A 21,925-nucleotide genomic window follows, 5' to 3' on the forward strand; every position below is an offset into this window, starting at 1 on the left:
TGGTTATTAGAGAAATTCAAATTGAAATCACAATGAGATACCATCTCACACCAGTTAGAATGGCAATAATTAAAAAGTCAGGAAACAACAGATACTGGAGAGGATGTGGAGATATAGGAATACTTTTACACTGTTGGCGGGAGTGTAAATTAGTTCAACCATTGTGGAAGACAGTGTGGCAATTCCTCAAGGATCTAGAACTAGAAATACCATTTGACCCAGCAATCCCATTACTGGGTATACACCCAAAGGATTATAAATTATTCTACTATAAAAACACATGTACACGTATGTTTACTGCAGCACTGTTCACAATAGCAAAGACTTGGAACCAACCCAAATGCCCATCAATGATAGACTGGATTAAGAAAATGTGGCACACATACACCATGGAATACTATGCAGCCATAAAAAAGGATGAGTTCATGTCCTTTGCAGGGACATGGATAATGCTGGAAACCATCATTCTCAGCAAATTAACACAAGAACTGAAAACCAAACAGAAAACCAAAACCAAACATGTTCTTACTCATAAGTAGGAGTTGAACAACGAGAACACATGGACACAGGGCGGGGAACATCACACACCAGGGCCTGTGGGGGTTGTGGGGGTAGGGGAGGGATAACATTAGGAGAAATACCAAATGTAGATGACAGGTTAATGGGTGCAGCAAACCACCATGGCACGTGTATACTTATGTAACAAACCTGCACATTCTGCTCATGTACCCCAGAACTTAAATAATAATAAAAAAAAATCTAGGGTACTGCATTTACCCTGTTATCATGTGCTGCAAATTATCACCATTCTTTAAAGAAGCCCAAATTCCAAAGCTTTGAGGTTGTATTATGGATGTCGTTTATAACTCCAATAAAGAGAATATACAAAGAAAGGGCCTTGGCCCATAGCACAAGATTTGTGAATGAATGCACGCTTATATATTTTAAGTTACAATGAAATGTTTAAGGTATGTAGGTATAATTTGTAATTCTTTGTTGTCACTGATCTTTGAAAATTAATACCTAACATTTCTGCTTATGTCAAAAAAAGAGGGCTTCATCTTCCAAAATAAAACTGTTCTCATTTTAAAAGACTCAACTGTTCTCCTTACTTGGATGGGTTTTGTAGGCAGGTAATTAAATACCTGGGGAGGCACAGCCCTGTCCCACTAACATCACATAGAAGGTGACTTACCTGGAAACTATGACGCCATTCACTTGGAGGAACTTAAACAGGTCCTGTGCCTTCTCCCGGTCCTTGAACTTTTCCTTGGCAGTCAAGGTGTCATATGGTACAAGAAGAGGGTGACTGCCACCACCTGGGGTCAGTAAGGTGAGAGATGACATTTGGCTCTTCCTTTGCACTTCTGGGAGACCATAGCTGCCCCGGTTCAGCTTCTTTAGGGGATGCTGTGAACCTCACTCACCTTTGCTCTCCAGCTCCAGCTTCTTCTTCTTGGCCCAGATATTGTGATAGTTCTCAGCCACGACCTCCACCATTCCCTGTGTCCCACCAAGAAGAGCCAAGTCAAAGAGAAAGAAAGCAGGCAAGCTGGCTTCATAGCTGCTAGGCCATTTCAGGCAGCCTCGGGAAAAGCACACCACTGAACACTAACAGCAGACGGCCAAGGGCCTCCCATCATTAATTAGTCTGTGCTTATGTACCTCATTAGTTTCCTATCTTCCCATACACATAGAAAACAATTTCTAACTCTGTCCTTCCCTTGTAACTTATTATTCTGGCAGTTTGATGCATTTATGAGAAACATCCATTTCCACTTGAACCTGCATGCTGGCAGCACATCATTTTTCACAGCAGCTGGGTATTGTACTCCTGACCTCAGACGGGGAGTTGGGAGTGCGGGCCAAGAAAAGTCTAGAACCCCTGAAAGCCTATAGCTAAAGCTTAATCACATCTTAAAGGAAGTGCTGTAAATAAGATTTCTCTAGTAGAATCCATCTTTGTAAGGCTTGTAAAACAGTGACTTAAAATGAAGGACGTACTTTGGAAAGAAACTTTCTCTAAGGTCTAAGGGGCTGGTCTGATGGACTTCCAGAGGGTGAGTACTCCAGGCTAAGGCAGGCCACAGCCACCAATGTGTACAGGAGGGGAGCAATGGGAGGAAGCAGCTTAGGGCTTTCAGTTTCAACCCCTTGGTCTTACATCCCTATATCCTGCAATGATTGCCTGCCTGCACCAACACAGGGAGCTCCAGCAAACCCACTGTGGGACGTGTGGGCTGTCCTTATGTTTTGGGGGCCTTGCAATGACGAGCAAGCACCTCCATTGAGGCGCTAAGTTTCACAGATTTTGTCCTAGCTGTCTTATTTATTTTGGGTTTTGATACGGTATAGTCAGCCTTCCTTAACCATGTGTTCTGCATCTGCGGATTCAACCAATCATAGCTTGAAAATATTTGGAAAAAAATGTGTCTGTACTGAACATGTACAGACTTTTGTCATTATTCTCTAAACAATACAGCATAACAACTATTTACATAGAATTTACATTGTGTTAGGAATTATAAATAATCTACAGATAATTTAAAGTATATGGGGGGATGTGTGTAGGTTATAGGTAAAACTATGCCATTTTATGTCAGGGACTTGAGTGTTCGTGGGTTTTGGTATCTGCAGGAAGTCCTAGGGTGAAGTCTCCGTGGATACTGAGGAATGACTAGCGCGCTGGTGGTGCTTCCTACTGTGTCAGCACCCATCATGAAGTCCTTGGAAGAAGCGCAAAGCCTCCCCTTCTTGGAGGATTCGTTCACTCTGCAGAGACTTTCCCTGTGGCCTCTGCACAATGTGACCATCTTCAGTTTTGAATTTTAGTGGTGATATGTTCTAGGCATTCTTTCCCTTTTTTCCCCCTTTAACTCTTTGGAAGGTGATGCGTCCTGCACTTGAAAGCAAGTCATGCTGGACCTGGGGCACTGACCTGGAGCTCTCTGGAGAGCACAACGTTTGAGAGGTCGAGGGGAGCAGGGCTGTAGCTGTTGCCCTAGGAAAGCAAAGGCAGAGTCACTGGGTTGCCATTATTTTCCTTGTTCTTATCAGGCATCCCCAACTTCAGCTGTCAAAGATGTGTCCTGAAAAATCCCAGGGTTCATCTTAGATGGTCCCACCTATGATGCCCCAGGCAGAATATTCCCAGATTCTCCATGGCTTCCATCGGCCCAGTGTGGGCCTCTGGGTGTGGTGTCCTACCTGGTTGGCCTGGGACACACTTCGAAGCTTCTCATTTTCCCACTGTTGAACCAAAGCTTCTCCCTCTTTGGTCCTCTCCACAGTCCAGCCCACAGCCAGCATGGTTTTCAGGGACTCTCGGGCAGGCCAGCGATAAATTTCCTTCTCCTAGAAGAGAATTTGAGCAGAAGCACTTTGCAGAACACACCCCAGCATTCCCCCTGGCCCATCTCCACATGGAAGGTGTCTCCCACTGTGGGTGGGGGTGCTAGTTAGCAACAGCCTTCTCTCACAAGGTCAAAACATCCTTTGCAGCATCTTACCCCAAACATAGTCTTTCCGGTGTTTTTAGGTATAAGACCCTACAGTCTCTCCTGCCCTGGAAGGAAATGTGCCAGACATTATTAATGACATTATCTACATTCTGTAGACAAAGAACAGGAACAGGAGAGTGACTCCTCATGTTCTAGTAGTTGTTGAAGATGAGACCTTGTCAAAATGCATCTGCATAAAGCTCTCCTGTGAGTTTGGGAAAGATAATTTCTTAGATTTAGAATTCTTGTGGGCTGGGCGCGGTGGCTCACGCCTGTAATCCCAGCACTTTGGGAGGCCAAGGCAGGTGGATCATCTGAAGTCAGAAATTCGACACCAGCCTGGACAACATGGTGAAACCCCATCTCCACTAAAAACTCAAAAATCAGCCGGGCGTAGTGGCGCATGCCTGTAGTCCCAGCTACTCAGGAGGCTAAGGCAAGAGAATCGCTTGAATCCGGGAGATGGAGCTTGCAGTGAGCCAAGATTGCACCACTGCACTCTAGCCTGGGTGACAACAGTGAAACTCCATCTCAAAAAAAAAAAAAAAAAAAAGAATTCTCTTTTGGTCTATGTACAATTTAATAGGTAGTCAACATGAATACAAAGATACATACATCATCCTTTACATGTGACACTAGGCCTAGGCCTAAAGCTCACTAAGAATCTTACAGACTGCAAGACAAGAATTCAGAGTTGAGTTAAACCAAATATGTTAATTAATGAATTAATTTTTTTAAGCAAGAGACGTGTTCTTTTAACCATATTTTCTTGAGGATTCTCTTCTCTATTACCTGTATCTTCTGTGTATTAGAAATCATTTTTGGCTGGGCATGGTAGTTTACACCTGTAATTCCAGCACTTTGGGAGGCCGAGGTGGGAGGATTGCTTGAGGTCAGGGATTCAAGACCAGCCTGGCCAACATGGCGAAACCCTGTCTCTGCTAAAAAATTACAAAAATTAGCTGGGCATGGTGGGGCATGCCTATAGTCCCAGCTACTTGGGAGGCTGAGGTGGGAGGATCACTTGAGCCCGGAAGGTGGAGGTTGCAGTGAGCCAAGATCACACCACTACACTAAAAAAGAAAAAGAAAAAGAAAAAAAGAAAGAAATTATTTTTGTCTGAATTTTTTCTTTTTCTTTTCTTTGAGATAGAGTCTCGCTCTGTCGCCAGGCTGGAGTGCAGTGGCATGATCTTGGCTCACTGCAACCTCTGCCTCCCGAGTTCAAGCAATTCTCCTGCCTCAGCTAATTCTCCTGCCCGGCTAATTTTTGTATTTTCAGTAGAGACGGGGTTTTGCCATGTTGGCTAGGCTGGTCTTGAACCCCTCACCTCAAGCAATCCTCCCACCTTGGTCTCTCAAAGTGCTAGGATTACAGGCGTGAGCCACCACACCCAGCCTTGTCTGAATTTCTCCAGTAATTTCACTGTGCCTTCTCCCTGCCCTGCCCTAACCAAACCCCTTCCTGGTTCAGTTCAGTTGCAGAACTACAAATGCATTTTAGCCCAGCCTCAAAGTGCTGAACAATGCTTCTTTCACCAATGGCCTCTCAAAGCCAAAGAACAGAAAGTGAGGCTGGGCTCTCGGAAACTGGTCCTGAGGCAGTTGCACACCGGCAAGCTTGTGAGCAGTTTACTGAGTCCTAGACGATGTTTTAGGGACTTGAGAGTGAATGTGCTCTGAACTCCTCTGAGCGCCTGATAAAATCACTCAAGGAAGGAAAGAGCATGGCCACACAGTGTTACCACAGGCCTGTTTCTTACCTTCTCCGTTAATGTCTTGAAAGGCCTTATTAGTGGGTGGGTCTTCACATTTTCATCCAGGGAAATCCCGTATTTCCATCCACTCTGACTCTGTAGAAATGTTCTCAGTTCAAATATCCTTGGCACACAAAGAACCCCGCTATGTGACCCAATCCCTGCTTCTATTTTCATGGAGCAAATGGAATAATGGATAGTGACAGGGCTTAGAAATTCTCCTCAAAAATGCCTAATTGATACTTTCAGGCCATCAGGCTCTCCGCCTCCTGAATCTTGAACTCTGCTCTTTTATTCCTTCTTGTTTCAGTTCCTGTCCTCTCCACTTTTTCGCTTGTATTTCAGGCCCACTTAAAACAGCATGTTTCAAAAGGCCCTGGGAACAGTGCTTCTCAGGTTAGTGTACCCCCCTCGCAGGAAGAACAGAGGCTAGGACTGGAAGGCCTGGGAAGACTGGACCTATTGCCACTGCCTAGAGGGGCCCATTTGCCTTGCAACCCTTGCCTGCCAGTGCCAGAGCAAAAGTGTAGTGATGTGTGCTTCCTAGAGTCACAGAAGTTTAAGAACTTTTAGGGTTATTCAACAAATATTGGGTGAATGTCTTCTATGGTACACACCAGACTCTGTCCTAGGTACAGTGGATACAGAGATAAATAAGAGCCCCTGATTTCCGTAACTTCATATCCCCAAGACTCCTGGCTGCTCTTTCTCAATCTCTGCTTCTGTCCATTTGTTAAATGCACGTTTCAGTTACCATTGAGAAGAGACTAGTATCAAATCAGTACTTCCAGCACAGAAACTCCCTCCTAGTTTCAAACCTATTTAAGCTTTGCTTGGATGTTCCACAGGCACCCCTCAAATTACTTCTCTACATGTCTCCTCCTCTCGGGTCCCCTGGATGAAGTGGAGTGAACAGCCCCAGCTTACACTCACTTTCCAAGCCAATGACATGGGAGTCCTCCTTGACACCACTGCCTGTACCCCTCCCATCATTTGTCTGTCTGTCTGTCTCTCTCTCTCACCCACTTCCCTGCGAATGTGTTAGCTCAGGCCACAATTAGCTCTCACTGGGGTTACTGCAAGAGCTTCCTAAGTAGCCTCCCAGCCTCCAGTCTTGCTGCCTCTCTATGGATTCATTTTCTACACCAGCGTCAGGGGATATTCAAAAATCACAATCATTTGTGGGCACACAATGATTCTGACTTCGAATGTTTCTGACTTTGAATGTTTCTGACTGCCAGCTGCCATCCTGGTAAAACCCACGTGCTTTCAAATGACCTGTAAACCTAAAAAGGTGATCATATTGCCCTCTCCAGACTTATTTCTCACCCTCTGTCCCCATCCTGCTCCATGTCCTAGCTATACTGAACCATGGTTCCCTAAAGCCAAACTGTCTCTTGCCTCCCTGGGTCTGCACCTGCTGTTCCCAAGGCCGGCAGCGCGCTTACCTCCTTGTGTCACATGGCTCCCACTCATCCTTTAGCACATGCTGTAGATGTCACCAACTCTGGGAGGTGTCCCTGGACCCCCAGTCCTGGATTAGGGACTCCTATGTGTTCTAATCCTGTGCTGATGCTCACCATAGCCCTGAACAAGCTGCCCCACAATGGCTGGTTCATTTTGTTTCTCCCACAAGATCATGAGGCTTTTGAGGGCAAGGAAAATACTCTTTTTTCTTGTGAGATACTCAGTGCCGCCTGGTACTGGTGAGCAGCATGTATCTATGCCCTCGTGAAGCTTACAGTCTAGTGGCAGAAAGAGATATCAATCAAATAACCATACTAGTAAATGTAAAATTGATAAACAGAATAAATGTATAGATGTATAACTGTTATAAATACAAATACCTAAGCATGCTATGGAAGTACTATGAAAGAGAAGAACAAGGTGCTAAGAGGGCCCAGAGCTGAGAAATGTGGAAAAAAATGCCATCCTAAATGCCATCCTAGGAATTCATGCTTGCAGTGATATTTGCAGGATGAGTTGGTGAATGCTGTGAGAATGTGTGTGAGTACAGGTGAGTATCTGGCAGGCTCAGACAGAGGAGGGTCTCTGGCATGTGTAGCGCACATGAAAGAGAGAGTGAGTCTAAAATAAGGGGAGGTGGCTGGAGGGCAGAGGGCAAAGGAGGAGATGAGGCTAGAGATCGCAGCAGCGGTCACATCAGGGAGCGCTTACCAGGCCATACCAAAGATTTTGACCATTATCTTCAGAAGAGTTAGAAATTATGAAAGGATTTTAACAAGGAGAAGGGCCTGGGTAGGAGGAGCAGTGGTAGAATATGTATGATTTAATTTGTGTACTGAAACTCTGACTTGCTTGCAGTATGAAGAACAGACTGGGCAAATGCACTTGGGGAGACCCGTAAAGAGCTTATCCCAGTTGTCTGGGTAAAAGACGATGGCAGCTTGGACTGAAGTCGTAAGAACAGAGACAAATGTACAGATGTAAGAGAGACTCGGGAGTTCAAATCCACATGCATGAGTGATAGCTTGGCTAATGCTGTGGGCTCCTGGAGGTGACTCTTCTCCCTAATTCACAGGCTGGCCAAACGGCCATAGGCAAAGAGTTCTTAGAAAACGCAGATGCTCTAGAGCGAGGGCCAGCGGCTATGCCCCGAGCCAAATCTAGCTGGCCACCTTTTTTAATTAATAAAATTTGATTGGAACACAGGCATGCACTTTTGTTTATGTTTTCTCTATGGCTACTTTTGTGCCACAACAGCCAAGTGGAGTTGTTGCAGTGGAGATCGTCTGGCCCTCGAAGCCTCAAATGTTGATCATTCAGCCCGTTACAGAATAGATTTGCCAACTCTGTTTTAACTCCTTTTTAGAATCATGAGGTATTAGCCTGTTCTACAGTTACAATGAATAGCTGTTATCATCAGCCCCCAGTAGACTGCTGGAAGGATGAGCTGAGCCTACATCCACACAGAGGCTGAGCTGGTGGTTCACGGTGTCCCCTCTCTGTGGGCACATTGTATGGAGGTGGTTTTCTGTGGCTTCGCTGTGGACATGTGTCCACTGTTACACACTGTAGGCTGCAGCTGAGAAATGGCCCCAATCCTTAACTAGCTGCCCACGGGAATCCTGGATATCTTTGGCACAGTCTTCCCACTTTGCCTGCCAGTGTTAAAGGGTTGACACAGCAATGAAACTTATTAAACAGCCTGACCTCATGTGGTGAGGAATTTTAAACACCAGATGGAGAGCCTTATTAATAAGGGAGTGTCTGGGAGTTCTACTACTGCCTACCATAAGAAGACGATTGCATGTCTTCCCTAGAATAAAATCCAGCCCTCCAGAAACATGCAAGGGTTAGGCTTTCAATTTCATTTTTTTTTCCAATCTGCATTCAAAGATAAAAATTAAATAGAAGCCTCCCCATTCCCATTAAGCATTTACATCAAACACACACAAGCCTGTGTTTGGGCACGACTCCAGTAAGTAAATGTTAAGAAAGAAGTTAACACTTCCAGAATTGATCATTTTCTTGAGAAATACAAAAGCAACACCAGCAGCTGCTGTCACCTATTTCTTTGACCTCCACCAACCCTGGGAAATTGCTGCTCCGAAATAATGAATGCTCTTGGCATGGAAAATCTGTTACTTAGACAAATCAGGCAGATTTCCAGCACTGGGCCCTTTAATGTTCTTGGGCTGTTTTTCCTTCCTGACGATTGTCAGTTGGATGATAATCCCTACCTTGTCACAGGCCCATTTATCATGTGAATGCTCAGCATACTTGGTGACGATGTATTCCAATTTTTCAGGCAAGGAAAAACTGTGAAACGAGGAAAAACAATTACAACCTCCCCAAGCACTTCAGCCAGACATAGCAGAAGATAGTCAGAACCACCAATCAACCAGCTGTCAGAAGGTGGATTTGATTAGCCAGCCAATCCCAAAGCTAAAGCTGGACTCCAGGCACAGTGACATTCCTCAGTAGGGGTGGCATAGCCAGGGTTAGGTCACAGACACACCCAAGTCTAACCATGGAACATCTCTGCAGGAGCCTTGGCTGGAAAGGCCTCCTGCCATGTGCTCCGGGGTCTCTTGGCTCCTGGGCCAGACCTGTCTTGGTTAGACAGTGAGAATCCAAGGTAAATGACCTGTCATCCTCTGGCTACAATCTGGAAATGGTAGAATTGGGTAGCCACAGAGTCATATGTTATGAAATAGTGGTTTTCTACCTTTTGGGGCTCAGTAGCTCATGGTAAAATACTAGAATTTTGGGGCCGGGCACTGTGGCTCATGCCTGTAATCCCAGCACTTTGGGAGGCCAAGGTGGATGGATCATGAGGTCAGGAGATCGAGACCATCCTGGCTAACACGGTGAAACCCCGTCTCTACTAAAAATACAAAAAAATTAGCCGGGCGTAGTGGCTGGTGCCTGTGGTCCCAGCTACTCGGGAGGCTGAGGCAGGAGAATGGCGTGAACCGGGAGGTGGAGCTTGCAGTGAGTTGAGATTGTGCCACTGCACTCCAGCCCGGGCGACAGAGCAAGACTCCATCTCAAAAAAAAAAAAGAAAGCTAGAATTTTCCAAGTACAGTAGACATCTGCTATTTGTTTTCCCAGAAAACAGCTCTTGTCCCTTCTGTTGGTACCAGCACCTACATTCCCTTTGCATTGTATAGTCTTCTTATATTGCATGCAGTGTTACGTGAACTGTCACCAAGGATGGGCATATGACTAGGCAAATCAGACTTTCTCTCCACGGAATTTAAGTCTTGAGTTGGGTGAAACTAGGGCAGTAAATTCTTCAAGGTGATTCACCCAATGGGGACACCTGAAGATTGTCAATTTCCTCACTATGCCTGATTCCAGTCCTTCCCTGATGACTATGTGTGCTAAGGCCAGGTTGGCCTCTCACTTGGTCTTGATAATGACCCCATATTCTTGCAATAAGGTGCTTTTCTCCTTAAGCCAGGGTTAGTCTCTCCATTCCTCAAGGAACTATATTGATGTCACAGCTATACTGGAATAAATCTGAACTCTCAAAATAACACAGAGCCATTAACACACAGTTGCTAGAGTATAATGTTTTCTCAGAATGTTTTCAAAAGCATCCAAGTTACTACGCCATTTGCTTTGTCTTTCACTGTTACATTTTTATAGGCAGAGTTCTCCCAAGTCAGCACCTGCCTTCTTTGGCCCTAGCTTGATGGTTTACCATGCTCCTTACCTCTTACTTACAGCAGTTTCGATTCTGTCCCATCATCCCCACAGCTCAAAGCTCTTTCCAATGGAATGTGTGTTTAATTGTCCCAAAGATGAATTTTACACATTATCAAAGCAGACAGTCCCCCTGCGAAGGGTTCAGGCTTTCATTTGAGAACTACCGCCATGAAGGACAGGTCCAAGGGGCTCATATAGGCTCAGGCTTACTTTCCCTGCTCACTCTGAAGCAGTTTTAGAGCTCTTCATTTAAAATGCACCTGGAGCTGACTGTATACCCTGCAGCACATATTCATAACTGGGCAGAACTACCACAAACCAAAATTTAGCAATATTTTGCCCAAGGGATAAGCACACCTCCATGGCCTAGTCAACACCAGTGAGAAATTCTGGAAAATTACAGGGAGAAAGTAAAAGGCACAATGGTAGGGCTATTCCGAAGTTCCAGCATCCCTCGGCATGACAAAGAGCAGGTCCAGCTTTTCCATTGAGGACCCCACACTGTTCTGCCATCACGCCCCAGCCTTGCCAGGACACAGCTGAGTGTTATTTATGGAGCTGTTGTGATGTATGATGCTATTAGAACCATATGAGCCTAATTCACCCAGAGCAAAGATATTGTCAAAAAGCTCATTAATAAATTAATTGCATAATTTGTCAGGGTAGTTCTCTCAGTGCCTCAGGAGACATTTATTTGTGGGAGCATCTATCTCTGGTAAAAAATAAACCAACCCTTTCCTCCCCCACCAAAATCCCAGAATATAATAATACAGATATGTATGGATTAAACCTTGTGCCTGATGGGACTTGCCACGTCAAGAGAAATGATGAACAGTGTTGGCAGGAGGGAAAGAGGTAAAGCTCACATTTCTTGCTACCCTCTGGAAGAAAACATTGGCTACTGGACAAAATACAGGACCAGCTTAGAGATGATTCTGGACTCACTTCATGGTGTTGATAGGTTTTGGGTCAAAGTTGCCATCCGCATCCACTGAGATCTGTTTCTCCAATGTGGCTGTGATTCTGGTATCTAAATAATCTGGTGGCAAGGCCCCAGCTATAGCACTGAGACAAGGCAGGGCCATTCGGAAAAGATCTGGGTCATATTTCTGTGAGGGAAAAACAAGGCCACGTTAGTAGAGAAAGCAGAACCATGCCCTTAGACAGAACCAATCACCAATCAGCTGAAAACAGAAATAAAATATGCGCATTTATCCAGGTTAACCAAAACGAGAAATGTGTAACCCCTTAAATATTTTCTGGTGGAAACGAAGGTATCCTTGGAAAATGAAATAACACTCTATAAATCCTCAAGTCACCATTTGCTTTAAGTTGAAAAATCTTAAACAGGTTTAAATCAATATGTCCTAAATGGTTAATTTCAAGACTACCTAAGGGTTAAAGTGACTAGTTGCTAGGCCAGAAGCGACTATAAACTTGTCTGCTAAGGATGATCATAGAAACGGACCCAATTTACAACTGGAGAGGGCACAGTAAGCTGTGCCAAGCTCTGCAGTAGCTAATATGGGTCATATGTTGACATCATCAGCAGGCTGCCCAATATCCATCATTGTCTCTTGAACTCAGCCAGAAATGAATTTCAGTCAAATAGCATGGGGTTGGGAAGAGCTTTTGATCTGCTTATACTAGACCAATGAAATCCAGGGGTAAAGAAAATTTAAATGCAGGTGAACAAGCTATGTGCATGTTCTAGATTTCTCTAAGAAAACCAGACCTACTCATTTTCTACCTTTAAAGCTCCTGACCTCACAAATTGGGTTGGGGAAGTGGAGCAAAGTCTAAGAGTCAGAGCTCTACTTCAATCACACTGTTCAGTAAGGCCTGGGATTCAGAGGCTCTCAGTTCTCACTTGAGGCCTCCTCAAACGAGTGCCTGCGAAGAACCTCTCCCAGAATGGCTTAAGGTCTTCTGGAAATCCCCTGTCCCACCATCACAGCAGATAACAGGACTTTTCCTCTTGGCTCGAGCCCAGTGAAGGTTGGCAGACAGGAGCTGCGCCATATCAGGGGGAAACAAATGGGGAAGTAAGACATCAAAGACTGACATCAGATGATGTGTGTGTAATTCACTCTGGTAGTCACTTTCCCATGTACAGCTTTGTGAATGTGAAAATTTATTCAACTACTCCGAGGCTTTTCTTCACCTGTAAAATAAGGATTTTGAGAGTTTCCATTTCAGAGAGATGGGTAACGATTAGCGTAATACGCTTGTGAAGTAGTTAGCACAGGTCCTGGGCAAATGGAATGCTAAACAGATGATGGCTGTTATTATCTGTAGATGCTGGAGCACCGAGATGCTCTCTTTTTGTTCAGAAAGTACTGTCATTACCTTATGGGAGAGCGAGTCAAAAATCCCCCAGAAAAGCTTCTCTGTTAGGTGCAGCTCTTCTTCCACAGCTAGCCCGTAGCTCCCCCATCCTGAAGGCAGGCAGTAATACTTCCAGCACTGTTCATAGTGATTTGTCAGAAGCTGGGAGGTGCAGAACAGGACAGACCAGCGGGGTGGGGTAGAGAAAGTCCACAGGCATCAAAAACATGCAGGAGAGAATCAAATAGTAAGCAGAGATCATGAGAATGAAACATGCGAAACAGCTGGGCTGTTTACAAAGAGGCCCTTCAAACACCGCTGGGAACAGTCTGCTCTCTGCCTAATGAGCTTGAGCCTGAGCGGATCTGCCTGATTAATTCTTGTGCCTCCTAATGTGCCCCTAGCAGTTACTAGAAAATGGAGAGGAGCCGTTTCTAGTTCAAACCAGAAAGTGCTACCATCTGAAAGTAGCCACTGTGTGTTGTTCTAGCCAGTCAGGGGTGGAAAGAATTTCTTCTGGGACCTTTGCTTGTAATTCTGGAAGATCTTGGGGGGATGCTGATATGGGGAGAGGATGGTGGGCTGCAAGTCGTGGGTCTGAAGATTTTCTCTCATCAATTACTACCCGTTGTTTCCTTGCCCGCACTCCCTGTGCCCACTCCCTCTCCCCTCTCTCACACCCCAGTGACTTTACAGCAGTGTCACATCTTGCCAGTAGAGGGCAGAAATTACCGGTAATGTTTCCATCTCAGCAGGTGGGACCCATGTCCTCCAAGAAAAATCCCACGGATTTGAGAGGTAAAAGTGAGCTTATTGAGTGATATCAATAATGCCTCTTGAAAGCCAGTATCCAGCTGGCAGCAAAGGCTTGCAGAGGAAGCAATACCAAATTAAGATGTACACACTATGGTTTTCAGTTAAAGTATTTTTTTGAGATTAAAACTAGGGCTGCTAGAGAGAAGAATCAGCCTTGGAGGACTGTGGAATCTCTGAGAACACACAAACTGTTTTCTGCCTGGCATGGAGACAGGGGATTGAACTAAAGCCCTCTGGGAATTCTGGTTATCACAGTAAAATGCTGCCTGAAATGCTTGCTTGGACTATAAAGAAAAGTGCTGTTAAAATCATTAGGTAGGATTTTCAGGTGTGAATATGGCAGGTGCCTCAGAGAGAAAAGGTAAAAAACACTGTCTGCTTGGGTGGATGGCTGATTCTGGTGGCCCGCCACCAGGCCCAGATGCCTCTAGTGATAAAATATTTGTAATGTATGAGAAAACCAGAAACAGGACAATAAAAAAAGGGAAGGCCAGGCATGGTGGTTCACACTTGCTGTAATCCCAGCATTTTGGGAGACTGAGGAGGGAGGGTTGCTTGAACTCGGGAGCTCAAGGTTGCAGTAAGCCGTGGCTGTGCCACTGCACTCAAGTGTGAGTAAAAGAGTGAGACTCGGCCGGGCGCGGTGGCTCACGCTTGTAATCCCAGCACTTTGGGAGGCCGAGGTGGGCGGACCACGAGGTCAGGAGATCGAGACCACGGTGAAACCCCGTCTCTACTAAAAATACAAAAAAAAAAAAAAATTAGCCGGGCGTGATGGCGGGCGCCTGTAGTCCCAGCTACTAGGGAGGCTGAGGCAGGAGAATGGCGTGAACCCGGGAGGCAGAGCTTGCAGTGAGCCGAGATTGCGCCACTGCACTCCAGCCTGGGAGACAGAGCGAGACTCCGTCTCAAAAAAAAAAAAAAAAATAAAAAAAAAAAAAAAAAAAAAGAGTGAGACTCTGTCTCAAAAAAATAATAATAAAAGAGAGGAGTCTGTGGTCTTTTTGTTAAGAAAGAGCCAGGCGCAGTGGCTCATGGCTGTAATCCCAGCACTTTGGGAGGCTGAGGCAGGTAGATCACTTGAGGTCAGGCGTTCGAGACCAGCCTGGCCAACATGGTGAAACCCCATCTCTACTAAAAAACAAACAAACAAACAAAAATTAGCTGGGCATAGTAGCACGTGCCTGTAGTCCCAGCTACTCAAGAGGCTGAGGCAGGAGAATTGCTTGAACCTGGGAGGTAGAGGTTGCAGTGAGCTGAGATCTCACCGCTGCACTTCAGCCTGAGTGACAGAGCAAGACTCCATCTCATTTAAAAAAAAAAAAAGTAGAAAACAACAAAAAAAGATTTCTTACAAAGAAGAAAAGCACAAAACAGTATGGAATAGAAAAGGGACATTTTAATCAATTTAATGAAAAACCACAGGGCCTTCAAAACTTTTTGAGATGAACACATTCTGATAAACCTAATTATAGCGGGAAAGCACAAAATCTAAGTCCCCGTATGAACTGCAGGTAAATATCAAGCAGTCAGTGGAAAACAGTTAAAGAAAATTGGAGCAATTTTCTTCAACCTTGGCATTCACGAAAGGACTTGGTTTTGTGGGATGTATCTTGTTAGCTAATCATCAATTTAAAGGCGTAAAAACCATTTAGCATGTATTTTTCCCTCCAAATTGTGAAGACATCACATATTACAAGGCAAGTTTCCTGTGCAATAGACTGTATTTCTGTAACCATAGTGATGTTTACCTTGAGAGGCATTTTGCAGTATTCATTGAGTTGTGGCACATCAAAAACCAGGCGTCGCAGGAGTTGCTGTAACATGGAAGGCCTCAAGTGACTGCAGTATGAAATAAGAAACATAGAAACATAAAACGAAAACATAAGAAAAATAATAAAGGAGGAATGAAAGAAACACTCAACAATAAGCATATTACGGCCAAGCCTCAAAACAGCTCCTAATACGCAAGATCTTGGATAAACAAGAGTAGATGATAAAACACTTGAAAACAGTACAGTTAAAATTCAGAAAAAGGGTGCTAATGAATTGGGATACCTGGGGTGGAATTCTAATTGCTAAGTGACAAAATGTTCTAGGATATATGTATACTCAAAATATAGTCACTGATTATGTGCAAAGAATATAACAGAAAGAAGGTGCAGTTCATTTTGTAGTCATCTCTAATGTCCCCTGAACTCTGCAGAGGGAGAAACTTGCGTTGAGCAGCTGCACAGGTGGAATCTGAGGCCACCTACTGGTGTGATTTGAAGAGAACTTTAAAGCCCTCTGTCTTACGATCTGGGCCATGAAATTCTCACTACTGGAACCATTTGTTTGGGGTAAGGCTTTGTTCTCAAAACAACTCCATTAATAGGCAAATACAGTAACTATTTAAAGAATAATCTATCAAATTACAGAGTTCATGGCACAAGTACATTTTGAGGTAGAGAAAGGAGAGGGAAGCAACACGAATTTTGCTTTTTTACATTGCCAAACTTTGAAAAATCTTAGTGGAACCTATGGTTTTCTCCAGAGAAAGGTGTACACACATAAACACAATTTGGTATATAAGTTCAGCTCATGAATCCCTGGATTTTTTCCACTATTGCCTAAGGAGCTACGGAGGTAAAGCTAACACCCCTTTGTTAAATGTTGGAATGCCAGGGAAGAAATCCTTGGAACATCTACAATAAGAAGGATGTATGCAGACGGAGAACAAAAGTCATCTGTTTCACAACTGTTTCTGGAGCTGGCCTTGTGATAAAAAGCCCCGGGGTGAAAATACACAGTGAGTAAGTAGCCTTGTCTCGGAATTCAATAGTTAGAATACAAAAATCACTCAATGTTTCACATTATTATTCAGCTCTTTAGCAATTATCACCTAAGATTCACTAACTTGAATACAAAGAGTGCAATACATCTGTAATTCTGCGAATTCCTGACTTATTAAAATAAACAATGAAAAAACCTAGTTAAGTATCAGTTTGCCTGCTACATCTAGAGCTCAAGTGATCAAGAAGAAAAGCTCTAAAAGTACAGTAATAGGGCTGTGAGCTCTACTTTTTGTTTGATGTAAAATTCTAATTTCTTGGCCGGGCGCGGTAGCTCATGCCTGTAATCTCAGCACTTTGAGAGGTCAAGGTGGGCGGATCACCTGAGGTCAGGAGTTCGAGACCAGCCTGGCTAACATAGTGAAACCCTGTTTCTACTAAAAATACAAAAAATTAGCCAGGCGTGGTGGCGGGTGCCTATAGTCCCAGCTACTCAGGAAGCTGAGGCAGGAGAATGGTGTGAACCCAGGAGGCGGAGCTTGCAGAGAGCGGAGATGGCACCACCACACTCCAGCCTGGGCAACAGAGCGAGACTCTGTTTCAAAAAAAAAAAAAAAAAATCTAATTTCTCCAAAGTCTGATTCTTTAGAAATATTTGCAGCTCAAATCAGTCTCACCAATGTGACTTTGTTATTAGGAAATAGCTTATGTTGGGAGGCAGGGGTCCTTGGTTGATGTGGTTTCTAAAATACACCCAGAGTTCAGCTCCAGCAAAAGGTAGAACAAGATCTGCAGCTGCTATTGATGCATTACCAGCCAATTACAAATTAAAGCTGATGCAAAGGATTTCTTTTTGTGTAAACTCATTATTTATTCCATTTTCTACCATTAAGAAAATAGAGGCTCATAAAAATAATGGGGCATTAATCTTCCTTTTGAAGTGGCAAAGTGCAGAACCTAGGTAACTTATTAATTCCTGGAGGTTAATTGGTGTGTACACTGAAATTTATCTCTCTTGAAAGATCAAAAATATTCTAATTAGCTTAATTGTCTGCCAGTTATCATAAAAATCTTGTGTTGAATGAAGCAGTACCATAGTATCAGGCCTGGTTTTGGAAGGAGATCTCTGGGAGAAAATCCTTTCTGGGGCCTGGGTCGAGGCCTCCTTCCCATCAACCAGCCTTTACTCCCCACCCCAAGAAAATAATACTATGCAATGACACAGCTTGTCCCATAGAGCAGTTAAAGCCTGTAGGCCTTAGACGATACAAAGACAGTAGGTATAGATTAATTTTAAAAAGTATTTTAAACATAGTGGTCATTGTTATATTTGAAATATAAGCATGAGATTATCCTTTTTACAACATTTTAAAACTGTTTTGTAACAGGCTTTATTTTTCAGAGCAGTTTTCGGTTTACAGCAAAATTGAGCAAAGGGTACTGAGAGTTCTCATATATCCCTGGCCCCAATACAGGCACAGCTTTCCCCATTATCATTATTCCCCACCAGTGGCACATTTGTGACAAATGATAAACTTATACTGAAACATCGTTATCACCCAAATTTCATAATGTACACTAGGGTTCACTCTTGGTGTTGTACATTCTATCAGTTTGAGCAAGTATTTAATGACATACATCCATCATTATACTGTTTCCACTGCCCTAAAAATTCTGCGCTCAGCCTGTTCATCTCTCCCTCCCCCAACCCCTGACACCACTGATCTTTTCACTGTTTCCTTAGCTTTGCCTTTTCCAGAAAGCCGTATAGTTGGAATCATACAGCATGTAGCCTTTTCAGATTGGCTTCTTGCACTTAGTAATACGGGTTTAAGGTTCCTCTATGTATTTTCATTGCTTGATAGCTCATTTCCTTTTAGCACTGAATAAAAGTCCATGGTCTGATGTACCACAGTTTATTTATCCATTTGCCCACTCAAAAACATTTTGATTGCTCCCAAGTTTTGGCAATTATGAATAAAGCTGCTACAAGCATCTGCATACAGGTTTTTGTATGGATGTAAGTTTTCAACTCATTTGGGTAAAAAAACCAAGGAGTAAGAGTGAATCATGTGGTTAAGAGTATGTTTAGTTTTATAAGAGACTGACAAATTACCTTCCAAAGTGACTGTACCATTGTCACTCCCACCAGCAATGAATGAGAGTTCCTGTTGTTCCATATCCTTGCCAGCATTTGGTGTTATCAGTGTTCTGCATTTGGCCATTCTGATATGTGTGTAGTGCTATCTCATTGCTGAGATTACCTTTTGGTGTGATGTTCTACTCACATCGATGTGAGGACTGATGAGTCTTTTTTTCTAGGTAGCCCTAGCTCCCCAGTGCATAGTAATTTATGTGATCAGAAAAGAACTCATTCAACAAGAAATCAAGACCATACCCAGCTGGCCCCTAAAGGGGGAAGCCTATTGATCCTCTCTCTGGAGTGACCTACAGCAGTGATTCCTAATCTTGACTACATATTGGAATCACCTGGGAAGTTCAAAAGCCAGAATCTTGGGTCCCATCCCTAACAGTTTTGACTTTTTGGGCTGGGATGTGGCCTGGGCACTGGGATATTTATTTTGTAACTCCTCAGGCGTTTCTGATATGCAGATGAGAAGGAAAAACACTGGCTGAAAAACAGCAGATCACAGTCTTGGCCTGTGCTGCCAAGACCTGCTGTTGAAAGAGTCGTCTTCCTTGGATTCTACCAGACTTGACTTAGATTCCTGAGGACCCAAGGCTCTTGGGGTGACTTTACCTTTTGTCCTCAGCTGGCTCTGATGCCTATCTGCAGTCTTAAAAATTATTGCCTTTAATTCCCCACTGTGACTGGAGGTTTTTTCTTTTATTTGCTGCTGGTCTTGGGAGGCCTAGAGGTAGGTCGCTTTTATTCACACTCAGAGTCTGGCTTCTATGTAAGATATGCTCATGTAGAGGGCAGACACATCTGCTTCTGGCTCTATTTTGAGAATGAAGACAGCCCTTAATCTGAACACTTTAGGCCTGAAATAGTCTTCTGGTCCATCAACCGTGATGGGTAAAGCCTGAGCTGTGCCCTCTCCCTTCCCCAAAGGGGAAGATCAGCCTCAAGGAAGAGTCTGTGGCAAATAGGGGAGCCGAATACATCCTATGAGATGTCTGGGGGAGGGCTGGTGTATGACAAAGGCCTGGAAGCTTCCTTAGACTAGACTACCAGTTTTTAGACTACATAGGAAAATGCAGTTGACCTGGATGCATACACAGAAGTAACAACGTAGGATGTGTACTTACTTGCAAATGGCAAGCAAACATTCTTCTATAGTGTCCCTTTGTGCTTTGGTGAGGGAACGTCCCTTGGAAAGCCTGTATATTGTCTGCAGTGTGGAATCAATCAGAGAGGTGCAGTGTTCTGTTCCGGCAAAGAGAGGGGCACATCTTGTGAGGAGCGGGAGCACAGCAGAACATATATACCTATTTAGTGCAAGCGCAGCCTCTGCGGTGCTTAGGGAAACCTAGGGAAAGAAGATTGGGACACAGGTTAATCGCCCTGAGGAACAGAGCAAAGCTGGCTCTGCACTGAGTTCCCATGTAGCAAGCTGCGGGAGCTTATATATGTCCACATTGCATAGCAAGGAAGTGAACAAATTTCTACCTTATCAGCAGTTCTATTTTTCTTTTTGCATTTTCAGTGAAAAAAAAAATCAAGTTAAAAGAACAAAAAAACAAAAAAATAGTAACAAAGGCTAGCTGGCTCTAAGTCTTCCCAAATGATCCTATAAATATCTGTTCCCTTCAAAAGAATTTTGAACTCATTAAAATCAGCCGATGGCCAGTCTAACCCAACATTTTGATGCGTGCAAAGTCTAGTTGCCAGGATACTACATTATTATTCTGGTTTTTGCTCTTTTCTCACCTACCAGGGGCTCACACACTGTTATCTTATGACTGTAAGATTAGTGAATGGTTATAGGCCAAGCAGTTTCTCAAATTCACCAGTTTTGTGAAAGAGAAAGTGGAACTCTGACTCCTTTCAGTTAATTGGTAGCGCTTCGAGCAATTCACAATCAATACTGACACGAGAGTAGACCCCACTAAAGGGAACCTAACTCTGCATGGGGAACATGGAAAAAGAACAGAAACTTGGGACCTTCTATACAACTCTAACATAGTTCTTGCTTACGATGCTCTTTTACGTACATTTAGATGGATGAATTGAATACAAGGAAAACCCATTTAGTGACACTAAGTATAGCCAAAGCATGTCTTACCACCATCTTTGAAAACCGTAGAACTTTCAAAAGAAAACTTGAGATCCACAGAGATGAAATATTACCGTTTCCTGTGATTACTGCAGTCATTCTATCTGTAACATACTTTGTATAACTTATGATTTGAAAAACCATTTTCTTTGAACTATATACATGTCTCATTGTTCCTATAAATTATCTAAATTATCAAGTTTGTCTCCTAGAAACTTCAGTAATCATGCTGGGAGAAACAGCTAATCTTTCACATTTATCACTTTAATATACAGAGTTAAAATGAGAAAGGACAGAGCTTTGATTTCAGTAGATTATAAGTTTTCAAAAGAGAATGCATGAATGTCTGTGTGTTAATGAACTGAATATAACACCTTTTTGTTGTAGATGGTGTTTGGACAAACATCTGATTGAACACCAGATACTAGAATAGCATTTGCTGTTTATTTGATTTATAAAAACATAAATTATTTGATCAGGAAGCTTGGGGAGATCCCATGAGTTAAGAAAATTATTTTTAAAATCAAATAATTAATAGAAAAGTTCAAAACAACAGCAGTGGCAGAAGCATTGTTTTAATTATTCACAAATAATTATTCATAATTATTATGAATAAAAAGTTATTGTTTTATTATATCAAAATGTTGGGTTAGACTGGGTTATTCGGTATTAGGGATCATATACCCTAATACTGTCATATATACCATTTATCATCTCCATACCACACATGGGAATGCAGCTCCCACTGAGGTTGGGGCTCGTATTTCTTTCCATTTCTGGATAACCCGTGCAGGTGGAATCCATCCAAGTTAAGGTATTTGCCGCTGACAACCCACCACAGAGCTCAGATTTCTATCTCTGTTGGACACCAGGTGGAGCCTTTGAGAAATGTTTTAACTAAAACAACCCTAAACTGGCAAGATGTTTTTTAGGCTTACGCCGATCTAGTTTGTCTTTTCTCCTTGGACCAATGACTCCTGGTGTACCTTTTTCTGCTTAGTTTTGACTTGTGACATCTAGTATCCGAGCTTTGTAACTCTAGGGGCCTCCTCTCTTGATGTTTGTTGATGGTGAACTACCTTATCTATCTCACCCTTGATTTCCAAACTTATATTTGCCTTTATCCTCTTGTACTGACCTTCGTCAGGCCCCTGGCTTCAGACCTATCCATCCTGGTGGTCAGTACATGAAATTAAGAAGTGAGAGTGGGAAGAGTAATGTCAGCCTATAATGTCGCCAGCCAGCCTTTTTCAAAGGCAATAGAGACATGGTCTCACCAGAGGGTGCTTTTGTCCCCCAGGGGACATCTGGTGATATCTGAAATTGGTTTT

At 43.4% G+C, this 21,925-nt stretch overlaps 1 protein-coding gene across 1 annotated transcript in view; it reads right to left on the reverse strand.

The window, feature by feature from the left end:
- The window catches only part of RYR3 (ryanodine receptor 3), a 564,315-nt gene that overhangs the window by 116,163 nt on the left and 426,227 nt on the right, over positions 1–21,925 (reverse strand). Inside the window, exons 48-57 of the mRNA XM_058427349.1 lie at positions 19,627–19,847; positions 15,331–15,421; positions 12,785–12,925; positions 11,381–11,544; positions 8,961–9,039; positions 5,263–5,352; positions 3,208–3,354; positions 2,939–3,001; positions 1,428–1,503; positions 1,196–1,319 (exon numbers count right to left, since the gene is read on the reverse strand). Of these exons, the coding sequence (XP_058283332.1) occupies positions 1,196–1,319; positions 1,428–1,503; positions 2,939–3,001; positions 3,208–3,354; positions 5,263–5,352; positions 8,961–9,039; positions 11,381–11,544; positions 12,785–12,925; positions 15,331–15,421; positions 19,627–19,847 (1,196 nt within the window). The remainder of the gene's footprint in view (positions 1–1,195; positions 1,320–1,427; positions 1,504–2,938; positions 3,002–3,207; positions 3,355–5,262; positions 5,353–8,960; positions 9,040–11,380; positions 11,545–12,784; positions 12,926–15,330; positions 15,422–19,626; positions 19,848–21,925) is intronic.

The sequence above is a fragment of the Hylobates moloch genome, unplaced genomic scaffold, assembly GCF_009828535.3.
Source record: "Hylobates moloch isolate HMO894 unplaced genomic scaffold, HMol_V3 SCAFFOLD_14, whole genome shotgun sequence".
NCBI lineage: Eukaryota > Metazoa > Chordata > Mammalia > Primates > Hylobatidae > Hylobates > Hylobates moloch.